Below are 12,254 nucleotides of genomic sequence, written 5' to 3'. Positions count from 1 at the left end.
GCCCTAACATAGCAGCTGCAACAAATATTTCACATTAAAATTTGACGTATACTACGTGCTGATGAACAACTGCCTCTTCTCAAGACTGATGGAGTTCGTGAACGTGATCTGGTTTGGTGCGGGTGGAAAGGACGCAGATGTGTGCAGGGGCAACTTGGTACCCTGAGGTACGTTGCAAACAACAAAGCCAAGGCTTTGTTGCTGGCTTGTCCTCCTGGCTTGTCCTCCTGCGCTGCAGAACTGAGAAGTGGGAGTTCTTGGTGCCTGCTGCCCTAGGCACAACAGCTTCGGGGTGTGAATGAAGACATCAACTGTTGGCTCAAAGTGCTCACAGTTCACCTCTTTTTAAAACACACCGTTGATCCTCACAGAGAATGTTCAGGGCACCCTGAGTTTCCCCTGCTCAGCAAGCCGACGAGGATGCACATCTGCCTCCATAGGAAAGCATCTCCTTTCAAGGAGACAGAAGTCTAAACATGTAAAACTTGAGCAACTTGTTTCTAAACATTGATATCTACCTAGAAAATTTTAGAGATTTAATTATCAGTTAGTCATCAGAATCCTCTCTTCAACAACCCATGTCTACTCGCATTTCCTTCGTTAGTCTTCAACCCAAAACTGACTGATGATACATTTTAGAAACAGTAACAGGATCCTAAATATCAAGCATGTGGAAACACTCTCTGATAAATTTCATGATTTTTCATTTTAAAATGCTGATTTGTTAGAAACTAAACACTTCTAGTCCAGTCATAATCTTAGAAGCACTTCCATGTTAGAGATCTTGCCCTGTTAAATCTGGGTTCATTGTATCCAAGCTACTTGCAAATGATGCTTACTTTTATAAACAAATTTCTGTCGATTTTTATATAAAAGCATATATATATGTTTGATATATAGCATCATGGCTAACAGCTCGTTAAACTGGATGAGACCACTAGGTTGGCTTCCAATGTCAATGAAAACTAAACCAAAAGAATGAAAATGAAGCATTCCACAAGGATTTTCATGTTATTTGTGTTTATATAAAAATACTTCCTTTAAACAATTGTTAAGAGGTCAACTCATTTAAAAATGATAGTTTGGAATTAGCTATGTTGAAACACAAACACACACATAAAAATCACTAACTCACTGGATTAGCCTGGGAAAACTGATTTCTTATAAAATAAATTATCTTGTACACACTGTACCATCTAAAATAAAGGCAAGAATCAGGAAGAGAGCATAAAGACCACTCAAAACAATACCAAACATTCTAGTCCATATTTAGTAGGTATATTATCTATGAAATAGTTTAATATTTCAATACTCAAATTACAAGTTTCTAATAAAATAACAAACTTCAACAGGATTGATTCTATTCTTTGCAGACACAAGTGCTGCTACAGTTACACCGAAATGTAAACTTTTATTGAAAACCTAAGGCTGAAACAGGCACCTGCTACGGAAGGGACAATTTCAGCCTTGTCAGAAGAATCTACTGCACACAACACTCATTGCAAACAAGTGTATCAACCAAACAGCTTAAAGAGGCAAAAAGGTGTTTGCAGAGTGTCATCTTGGCCCCCATTTGATGTCTTTTACACCGTGAAATTGCCTTTTCAAAGCATGGTTGTCTGCCCACTCAGCATTTAGAAATGAATCGTCGTCATCCTCTTCTAGTTTCTGTAAACAGAACGGACAGGTTAAGGAGGCAGTAATGAATGTAACCGGTGGTTAGTGTCTACAGCAGCACAGCTCACATACAGTTAAAAAGACACTGTTACCTTAAGTTCCTCCTGCTTTCTGTAGTAATACAGCATCATCTGTTTTTGCTCTTCATGACTAATCAGAGGTTCACGCCCTGGAGCTCCTTGTCCTTTCTGAAAGGGAAGTCATAAATTTCATTTATGATGGCATTTGCAATACAAAAGAGAAGCTGCTACGCAAAGATAGCAAAATCTTTCTTCAGACAATAGGATTTCTCAAATTTAATAAGGTCCCTCAGGACAGGAAAATAAATGTTGAGAAACTTCTGCTGCATTCAAGTGAGAATTATTTTTTCATCTCAGCATCTGAGACATATTGTCAATTTTGTGGACATCAATAGAAGCTGCAAACAGGATTTTTACTTAAGCTTCTGCTCTAAAAGACATAATAAATCTCTCTGTTTTAAGGCCATTCTGGGTGTCTCGGGACTGGCCCATTCATCTTTAGCTCCCCTGCTAACACAGACTCAAGATGGCATATGACTAAGTAAAGCAGGGAAAGAAGGCAGTTACAAAATACTACAAATAAAAGAAATTTTATTTGTTACTACAAAGAACTTCTTTTTTTTTTCCCCGGGCAACTGTCCTCATGGAAGAAATGATGCTCACAGCAGAAAATAGCTGATGACAGCTATTGTCAACAATAGCAAACAGAACAGTTTGAATGGAGATGGTGAATTCTCTCTGAAACAAAAAAGGTCTCAGGTGGTTTAAATTAGCTCTCCAACACAAGAATACAGGCATCTCTTGTCAGATAGAAAACCACCGTACTACTTGTGTTCTCCGAAGAGGTCCACCAACTAGTCAAACAGTAAGACAGCTTTTCTGGGAGCCTACACTTCAATAGCTGTTGAGTTGTCACACAATTTTTCAGTCACCTTCACAGGAGAGAGAAAGCAATTATGGTCTTCTAAATGACAAACACATAAATCACTTCACTTCTCTTTGAGTAATTCTATTACAGACACCTGTAGATAATAAGATCTGCCATAACCATTAATGCTTTCTGTGGCAGAGAAGCTCTCACTAACATGGAAGTGAGAGCATGGCATCTCCAGAGTAATTCTGAGCTATGGGTAAGTACTCCGAGACATCCGACATTCACAAAAGCACCCTTTGAGTGTGATTTTATAAAGAGAGACAGATACAGACACACATGAACATGGTGAGCATCTTCTGACAAAGCTCTGAGAACGAACTGAAACACTAAACATTCTTCCCTTGAATATGGCACTCACCAGAGATGAACACAACTGCACAGGTAGTACTAAAATTACTTTGTCCAAAAAACAATCAACAGTCCCAGTAGGCTGGTGCTAGTTCTCATATTGCAAGAACATGACGACTGCATCACACATCACTATCCACTTAATGACTGGCTTTTGCTGAAGCATCAGGACTGTAACTGAGAAGCAGCAAGAGGTCTTTGCCTCGTTTTAGCTCATCGCTCCAGAGGATGACTCATCAGACCTATGTTCACAATTAATACAGAAGGCCTCATCTGCTTCATCACATCTGATGACTGGAAAGCCTCATTTCTTTAGAAAAAGTTCAGCTTGGAAACTTCAGGTGAGCTGCAGCTGACAGCGCCACTGGGTGGTGCAGGCCCAGCAGCTTGTTCTTCCTGCTGGCGCTCAGCGAGTTCTCACTGAACACTTGGGGAGAGCGTAGCTCCAGGCTCTGAAGCCAACTGAAAAGCCAGTTGAGGTTTTTTAAACTTTTCAGTTGTATTTCACCTACTTTTAAATATCTCTGTGCTGTATTTCAGAAAAGGGCTATGGAGCAAGTAATAACAACGACAGTATTTAACAGACAGATAAAGGAATTACTAAAGAAAAATGTAGAATAAATTAAAACCTTAAAACAGATGTAGTTTTAAGACACTCAAGCCAGAACTTATCTAATCCATTTTATACACCTACAGACAATTCTCTTCTGAAGAGAATTTGACAGCCAAAGGTGAATAGCTTGTAAAGCACTCTTCCAGCAATACTTACTTTCTGTATCTTGACAATGATGGTTGTTTTCTCATTTTTGCCTACATAGTCAGAGAGCAACTTTGTTTCTTTCAACTCCTTTCCTGCCCACCATAATTGTGCTTCTGATTCTTCTATAACTTCAAGTCCAGCCTGTGACAACAACAACAACAAAAAAACAACAAACAAGGGTGTTGGTTTTTTGCTTTTTTCAAAACCAGGAAAATATTTCCAGGAAAAATCTTTCTGGAATTCTTAACAGAAAGGCCAGTGTAATTCACCTGATCTTACACTATACTTCTACTACATTTTTCTCCTCACATTAATCTACAGCATTTTTATTCATATCCCATTCAATCTTCATCTAACATAAACGCTTTGGGTAATATATTCTCAACACTGGCATTAGAAAGAAATGACAAGCAATTTAAAATGGGTCCAAGAATTACCTGAACTCAACTTTGTATGTAACATTTGAAATAGCTTAACTAGAAATAAGATGAATTAAGTTTATTTATGACTTTTACATAGACTATCAGACAAAAATATTAAACCATATCTGTCGCACAAATGAAAAAAAAACTTTCATTGATAAAATGGAGAACAGTATAGCACATATTTGACCCCGGCACTACATATAGTTCAAATACATTACTGCATACATGAGTTCCTGACAAGTCTTCCTTATCTTCAAACTCCATCCGAATTGGGTCATGTGGAGGCAATCCCATTGGATACACAATCATCACGGCCCCTCGGAGCTGATCCAATGCGTCTTTCACCATCTCCATATTAACACACACGTTGGCCTGAACTTGTTTCTGAAACACAGGCAGGGATCATTGGTAATTTAAAAAAAAATATGCAGAAAGACTTTGCTTTGTAGGCAGTTCAAAGGGATATTAGAAGCCCAAATTTTCTCAATTGCATGTCAACTTCTGAATACATCACTGGACTTCTGCCTCCTCCATTTATCTTGCTTACACTGGAGGGGACACAAAATAAAATAAAAATCTTCACTAAATTGTAGAGGAGGCATTTAGTAACAAATGCCTGTGGGATACAGGCATTAAAACAAGTAGGCGTATGACCACAGAGACTGGATGGGGAGTCTTTTCTTCCAAGTACTTATGATTCATGAACAAGATTCAAACCAGTAGAATTCGAGCGAGGGCTAGAGAATGGGCCTAAAACTTGAGGAAAAAAATAGAGCACATGTGCAGAAGAGTAAAGCTTGGCATATTGCACAGCTTATGCAGAGATCTCCAAGATCAAGTATTTGACATCATTCCAAACCCTACTGCAAAGGACAGAGGAAAAACAAGACGCATCTGGAAGAGAAGAAAAAGTTTTTGCTTATGGTTAACAGCTCCAATATTTTAAGTAACAAGGTTTATACAAAAGAGTAAGAGAATGTTGCCTCCTTGTGGACATTCTTAAACTAGTTAACTGGCAAGTACAATTAGTTTCTCAATCTCAGATGATCAGCCTTTTTTCTTAATGCACGGGTATACTTCTTAATTTTCATCATTATAAAGAGATGAACCTAACACAACTAACAAACCACTTCACCAACTATCCTTAGCTTCATTCACCAGTGAATGGCAGTAATTTCTGGACTAAGTCAGTATGCAGCGCAGTGGGGCCTGTTCACTTCAATGTATTTATCAATGATCTGGCGAAGTGATCTGGATTGAGTGCACCCTCAGTAAGTTTGCAGACAACACCAAGCTGGGTGGGAGCATTAATCTGACTGAGGGTAGGATGGCTCCACAGAGGGATCTGGACAGGATGGATCGATGGGTCAAGGCCAGCTGTACGAGGTTCAACAAGGACAAGTGCCAGGTCCTGCACTTGGGTCACAAGAACCCCATGCAGCACTACAGGCTTGGGGAAGAGTGGCTGGAGAGCTGCCTGGCAGAAGAGGACCTGGGGGTGATGGTTGACAGCCGGCTGAGTACAAGCTGGCAATGTGGCCAGGTGGCCAAGGCGGCCAGTAGCATCCTAGCTTGTATTGGAAACAGTGTCATAAGCAGGACTAGAGAAGCAATTGTCCCCTTGTGTTCAGTGCTGGTGAGGCCCCCACCTCGAGTACTGTGTTCAGTTTTGGGCCCCTCACTACAGGAAGGACATTCAGGTGCTGGAGCGGGTCCAGAGAAGGGGAACAAAGCTGGTGAGGGGTCTAGAGAACAAGCCTTATGAGGATCAGCTGAGGGAGCTGGGGTTGTTTAGTTTGCAGAAGAGAGGGCTGAGGGGAGACCTTATCGCTCTCTACAACTACCTGAAAGGAGGTTGTAGCAAGGTGGGGGTCCATTTCTTCTCCCGAGCAACAGGCGATAGGACAAGAGGAAACGGCCACAAGTTGCACGAGGGGAGGTTTAGATTGGGTATTAGGAAAAATGTCTTCACTGAAAGGGTTATCAAGCATTAGAATAGGCTGCCCAGGGAAGTGGCTGGATCACCATCCCTGGAGATATTTAAAAGATGGGTAGATATAGTGCCAAGAGACATGGTGTAGTGGTAACTTGGCAGTGTTAGGTTAATGGTTAGACTTGATGATCTTAAAGGTCTCTTCCAACCTACATGATTCTATAAATTTTGCAACTTTTTATTGTCAATGACAACATATAGTTGGAAGATTCACCCAGGAAGACCTGAAAATTGGAGATCAGATCTGAAGATATTTTCAGCTCAAGAAGTAAAACTACATATTATTAATTTCCTCCTTGTATAGAAATAGAATTGATGAGATGCAATGCAACAGAAAAAGAAGTACATCTAGAGAAAATCTTTAGAGTACAGAAGCTTTAATCTGAAACACCTCTCATTTTGTGTAGATTTTGCTATAACTCAAAACAGTTTGGCTGAAATGCTGCCTCAATTCAGGAAAGGTTTGCTGCACCTCAGTGCACTGGAAGCGCTGCCAGGCAACAGGGCAGCTCCTCTGCTTGCCTCCACAAGGCCTTTGGAAACACTGAGCTGCTTACTCTAAATCACTGATATGACTCTGTTATCAGCAACAAAACAGCCAAGAAGGCCAATTTAAGTGCACAGGCAACACTAAAAATTCAGTAACATTATGTATTTGCATAACTGGTTTAAAGCTGTTTTAAAGTTCCACACATACCAATTCCCAGAATTGTAGGGGTAGGGAGAAGAAAATTCCTTTCAGATGTTTAAAAAAAAAACCCCAATCTGACAATAAATACTACTTAATTTATGTTTCAAAGTCATATGAAATCTGAGACACAATACAGAGCACCTACAGATTTGGTAAAGTGAGGCTGAGTAATTCAGACCGTAGTACCACCAGGACGTACCCCACACTTATCTTTAAACACAGAAACTCTTTGGGATGGAGCATGAGTCCAGGTGCTTGTAAAACCAAGGCCTAATCTAAGAGATTAGAACATATTTTTCAATTAATTATACATAAAACTCAAAAGATTATGTTAAAGAGCAAAAGGTATTTTTTTCCAGGAACATCACAGAATGCTGTTAATTTTTCACCAGAAAACACAAGCATTCACCTAAAGAATGCATCAATAGCAAATTAAGAGCCTGTGGACAAAATTAGATGTGATTTAATCATTCAATGTGGTCTCGTTTGCCAGCATTCACTTGGAGTTTAATATCTGATTTCTTAACTTGTTGAACCAGCTTGCCAAAAGCCATTAAGAAAATCATTAACAGAAATGTCAGCTTTTATTAGACTATTCACATCACTTCATGATACTACTCAAAAATTCTCAGCCCTTACACTGAAAAAAGTCTATTTTTTCTTAAGCTGCTCAACTACGTAGCATCTATTAAGACAGTACCACATAACACGTGCTACTTCAGGAAACTTACCTTAGAGATTAATGCCTTGGCTTCCTCTATCGTCTTCTTAATGACTTGCTGCATTTTTTCATTTGGAGCTGAAAATAAGAGAAATACATTTAATAGTCTACACTTGCTATAAAAAAAAACCAACCAAACAAATGACCTGTCCAGGTTATTCCCTATTGTAAGCAAATGAAACATTGTTAAATCACAAAGCAAGACAGACCCTACTAAGGTGCAGTATATTTGCCGGTTTGACGGTTCATTGCCATATTTCTTACTAACTTAAGAAACAAAGGAGTATTTCTCCTGGGAGTGCCAAGCTTACTTTTCTACACAGACATTTGACTAGTATTTGGAACTTCATTTGGGACAAAAGTACTGAGTAGAAAGCAACAGCCACAATTTCATACTCACCAAAACCAAGACTCATGACTCTGGTGGGCTGTGCTGGCAGATGTGCACAAAAGCAGGCAAAAGCTTGGAGTTTTCTGACTTTCTTCCCATTAAGATTTCAATTTAACAACAAATGCAGTTTTGCAAATACACTGTATATTTCATATTATAGTTATCTATTTTACTTGTTATAAAAAGCCTCTCCTCAGAAACAAAAATCCAATTAAATCATATTCATTCACAGCTGAACATTTATTTAGATCCTTTGTTGGTATTTCGTTTGGCCCACATTTAAGTGCTGTTCAATATTGTAACTTTGTTCATATTACAAAGGTGTCCTCCCACTAACAAGTGCCCAAGTACAACTACAAGTGGTACTGTCCTTACATTAAAGTTGCATGCAAATTTTTACTACAAGGCCCAACACTGCTCAAAACCATGTCAGACAAGACAGGCTTTGTCCACATGCCTACGTAGGAGACACTGGGAACACAATGAGGAGAGAAAACGTTTAGCTATAAGTTCAGCAAGGGCTTAAATTTTATTGGGCAATGTGTTGTGTTAGACACTTTGAGTAAGTTGTTTGTGTATGACAAGTTAAGATTAAGTTATTCAAAGATTCCTCCTTAACAAGGGCTGCCATGGTGTCGGGACTACAAGGACAGACTGCAAGAAGACAATTGCGGTCTCTCCTGGGCAATCAGTCCTCATGCTCTTCACTGTAAAGCAGGGCTCGACACACACACCAAGTGCTAATGCAAAACCACTTGGCTGGAGTTGCAGAAAGAAAAAGCCACAGGAGTGAGTTCAGTAAGTCTGAGTCACAGTGAATGAGAAGAAAGGAGAAATACCACAAAAACAATCTGTTAATGTGCCTTGGAGTGGCTGGGGAAAAATAGTACACATGTATACATTTACAAATGGAGAATAAATGAAAGTGAAACAGTCAAAGTTGCTTCTGATAATTGTTTACTTCTCTTTGGAGTTTACTTTCAAGTACTACAGTTGCAAAGCTAAACGGCATATGTGCTGAAGAGATATACTACTAAGATATACTACTATTTTGGCTTTAAATCACCATTACATCACACCCGAACACAAGACAGAAGAATTATGTAAACTGATAGTTTAGCTGGTCTACTGTGTTTGCAGAAAAAGAAACAAACGTTTACAACAGATTTACCGTGTCCATTTCTTCGCCCAATTACATCTTTCTTGAAGACACTTCCACCACTTGGTACACACTTTTCTGCCCACTCATCCTTTAACTTCAGTTCTTCGATTTGCTCATCTGTCAGTCCTTGCATATTATAAGGCAAGAAAATACCATGCTCTGCCAGCTCCTCCATCTCTTTAAAGAGTTTAGAGAACAAGATTAAAATTTTGTGTTATTGAGATCATAACATTTACAAAAGCCTTTCACACACATACATGCAGCGAAAACCTTACTCCTAGCTTTCAGCTTTTAAAGAGCTAAGTATATGGAATAAACAATAAGGTCTAGGAGCACACATATATAGATATACATGCTGTAATTATGTTACAATTTATACATTCCATAAATATATAAAACAATGTAGCAAATGACAGAGTGCAGGTACGCAAACATAGGTGATACTTGCTGGCCATAAACTTTTTTTTAAAATTTATTTCCTTAGTCAGCTTTAACTGACCTGCATATTCCTTTTTCTAAGTACTTTTGGGAAAGTAACTTTTTTTTAAAAAACTGAAAAAACATTTTATTCTTATACAGCAATTAATTTCTTTGCAGTTGAGAAAATATGTAACTGGATTACCTATAGTTTTGTCCATACCACATCCTACCCAAAGGGTCACAGTCACACACAGTATGAAATAAAAAATAAAGAAAAATGTCTATAGTAATTTATGTCTAATCAAGTAGCAACAGACCAGGATAACTGAGAGGACGAGGGGCAATGGGCACAAGTTGGAACATAAGAGGTTCCACTCAAATATGAGGAGAAACTTCTTCACGGTGAGGGTGACAGAGCCCTGGAACAGGCTGCCCAGGGAGGTTGTGGAGTCCCCTTCTTTGGAGATTTTCAAGACCCGCCTGGATGCAGTCCTGAGTAACATGCTCTAGCTCTAGGCAATCCTGCTTCAGCAGGGGAGTTGGACTAGATGATCTCTATGGTCCCTTCCAACTCTAGAAATTCAGTGAAATTCAGTGAAATAACTCTGAGACAACAGAGAGGTGTAAATGCTGGCTACCAATGCACAGTCTCACACAGTGACAACAGGCAGTGTGTGGACACACATTCCTAACCCTGTTATTTAGCCTACAGCATCTGATACATGGCCTGCAAGCTAGTCTCTACTTTCCCCCAGAACAGCTTATCCAGCTGCCAGTCCACTTCACAGCATCCTTTCCTTGAAAGCCCTCCAGCCTCTTTACCATCACTGTATTAATTAAAGCACATCCCTCTCGCCAGAAGCACCCTAAGTCCCAAGAAATGGCAATTCTGTTGTGGCTGGGAATATAGGCACCCACATGAAAACATAACAGCCAAAACTAAATTAGCAAGTACTGTGGAGCAACGGCAGCAGATCTGTAGAAAGAGCGAGGGCTGAAAATACAGTAACCAAGGTGTCTGGGTTTGGGAGTTTTTTAAATTTCAGATTAGCCTCAGTATGGCCTCATATTCAGTTTTAGACTGAACATTAGGAAGGAATTTTTCACAGAAAGAGTGGTTGGGCATTGGAATAGGCTGCCCAGGGAGGTGGTTGAGTCACCATCCCTGGCTGTGTTTAAGGGACGTTTAGATGCGGTACTGAGGGATATGGTGTAGGGGAGGACTTTGTAGAGTAGGGTAGATGGTTGGACTCGATGATCCCAAGGGTCTCTTCCAACCTGAATGATTCTATAATTCTATAACAGTACATACATATTTGCAGCTGGAGCATATCAGGTGTAGACAGCCAGCACCCTTCAGGTAATCTCCTCTGAAGGGAATCTCAGCTCACGTGTCCCCAGGCTGATCCACAATGCAAACCGCAGCAGGTCAGCAGGGACAAACTGTAAACGGTTAATGTTTTTCAAAAGCCACCTCCTGGATCGAACTAAAGCACTACTTTAGACACATCCAGTGACTCTCCATCACACGGCAAGCGGATGCCTCGCACCAAGCAGGCAGTAGGCAACATGAGAATTTCATTCATAGGTAGGGCACACCGCTGGTCACAAAGGATTTATGCAGCTGCTCCGGGAGAGGACACGCTGCAGTTCACAGAATCACAGAATCTTCTAGGTTGGAAGGGACCTTAAAGATCATCTTGTCCAACCATCAACCTAACTGACAAAAATAGACACCCGTACAACAAACAAGAAGCATCACCATCACTAAACCATACCTCCCAGCACTACATCAACCCGTCTTTTGAACACCTCCAGGGATGGTGCCTCAACCACCTCCCTGGGCAGCCCATTCCAATGGCTGATAACCCTTTCAGTGAAAAATTTTTTCCTAATATCCAGCCTGAACCTCCCCTGGTGCAACTTGAGGCCATTTCCTCTCGTCCTGTCGCCTGTGACCTGGGAGAAGAGACCAACCCCCACCTCTCTACACCCTCCTTTCAAGTAGTTGTAGAGAGCAATAAGGTCTCCCCTCAGCCTCCTCTTCTCCAGGCTGAATAACCCCAGCTCCCTCAGCCCCTCCTCCAGACCCCTCACCCCTCACCCTTTGTTGCCCTTCAGTCATGAAGCAGATGAAATTTCAGCTACTAAAACACCAGAAGGTGGGAATCTACACACGGTTTGGTGGTTTTGATGGGTGTTCACTGTTCTCTTAAATTTCGGGGAGGAGGGCTTGCCTGCTTCTAAGCTCAGGTTTGAAAGGTACCTCCTAACTTCTGAACCCCTGCAGCCGAGTGACCTCCCGGCGCCTCCCCTCACCTCCCGGCCCGCCCGCCAGCGCAGCGCAGGCACCCAGAGGACGGAGCGAGGATCCCGCTGCTCCGCAGGCCGCCCGGCCGCCCCCGCCTCAACGTGTGGGTGCTGCCAGGCCCGGCCAGGGGGGGAAGGCGGTGCCTGCCGGCTGGTACCTGAGCAGATGCGCTGCACCTTCAGCCTCCCGTTGTAGATGCGGGCGACGAGGGGCGCCAGCTCGGCCAGGCGGGAGCCGCCGGCCGCCTCCAGCAGGAACTGGCTCTCGTCGCCGCGCTTCACGTGCAGCCGCACCATGGCGAGGCCGGGGCCGGCGGAGGCCGTTAGGACCGTTACGCTCCCACAGCAACCGCCCCGCGTCCCTGGATACCGGCGGCGGGAAGGGAGGGCGGGGGGGGGGGG

At 41.7% G+C, this 12,254-nt stretch overlaps 1 protein-coding gene across 1 annotated transcript; it reads right to left on the bottom strand.

Annotated features, from left to right (window-relative positions):
• Nucleotides 1–1,003: 1,003 nt before the first annotated feature.
• Nucleotides 1,004–12,229, bottom strand: LOC106885657 (chromosome unknown open reading frame, human C21orf59). Its single transcript, XM_014938016.1, has 7 exons — nt 12,011–12,229; nt 9,132–9,299; nt 7,580–7,647; nt 4,390–4,548; nt 3,749–3,880; nt 1,770–1,865; nt 1,004–1,668 (listed from the first exon to the last, which is right to left on the bottom strand). Exons 1-7 carry the CDS (start codon nt 12,147–12,149, stop codon nt 1,558–1,560), a joined length of 873 nt encoding a protein of 290 aa, XP_014793502.1. The 5' UTR covers nt 12,150–12,229; the 3' UTR covers nt 1,004–1,557.
• Nucleotides 12,230–12,254: the final 25 nt, after the last annotated feature.

This window comes from Calidris pugnax, unplaced genomic scaffold (assembly GCF_001431845.1).
Source record: "Calidris pugnax isolate Ruff unplaced genomic scaffold, ASM143184v1 scaffold25, whole genome shotgun sequence".
Taxonomy (NCBI): Eukaryota; Metazoa; Chordata; class Aves; order Charadriiformes; family Scolopacidae; genus Calidris; species Calidris pugnax.
This window is presented reverse-complemented; position numbering and strand designations above follow the sequence as displayed.

What these genes read in the sequence shown, in the direction of transcription:
- LOC106885657 (XM_014938016.1), bottom strand. Translation starts at nt 12,149, where the DNA reads ATGGTGCGGCTGCACGTGAAGCGCGGCGACGAGAGCCAGTTCCTGCTG. An exon ending in GGTGCAGCGCATCTGCTCAG is followed by an intron (nt 9,300 to 12,010) that starts GTACCAGCCGGC and finishes AACTCTTTAAAG; the next exon opens with AGATGGAGGAGCTGGCAGAG. An exon ending in TCATTGTCAAGATACAGAAA is followed by an intron (nt 1,866 to 3,748) that starts GTAAGTATTGCT and finishes CTTCCCTTTCAG; the next exon opens with AAAGGACAAGGAGCTCCAGG.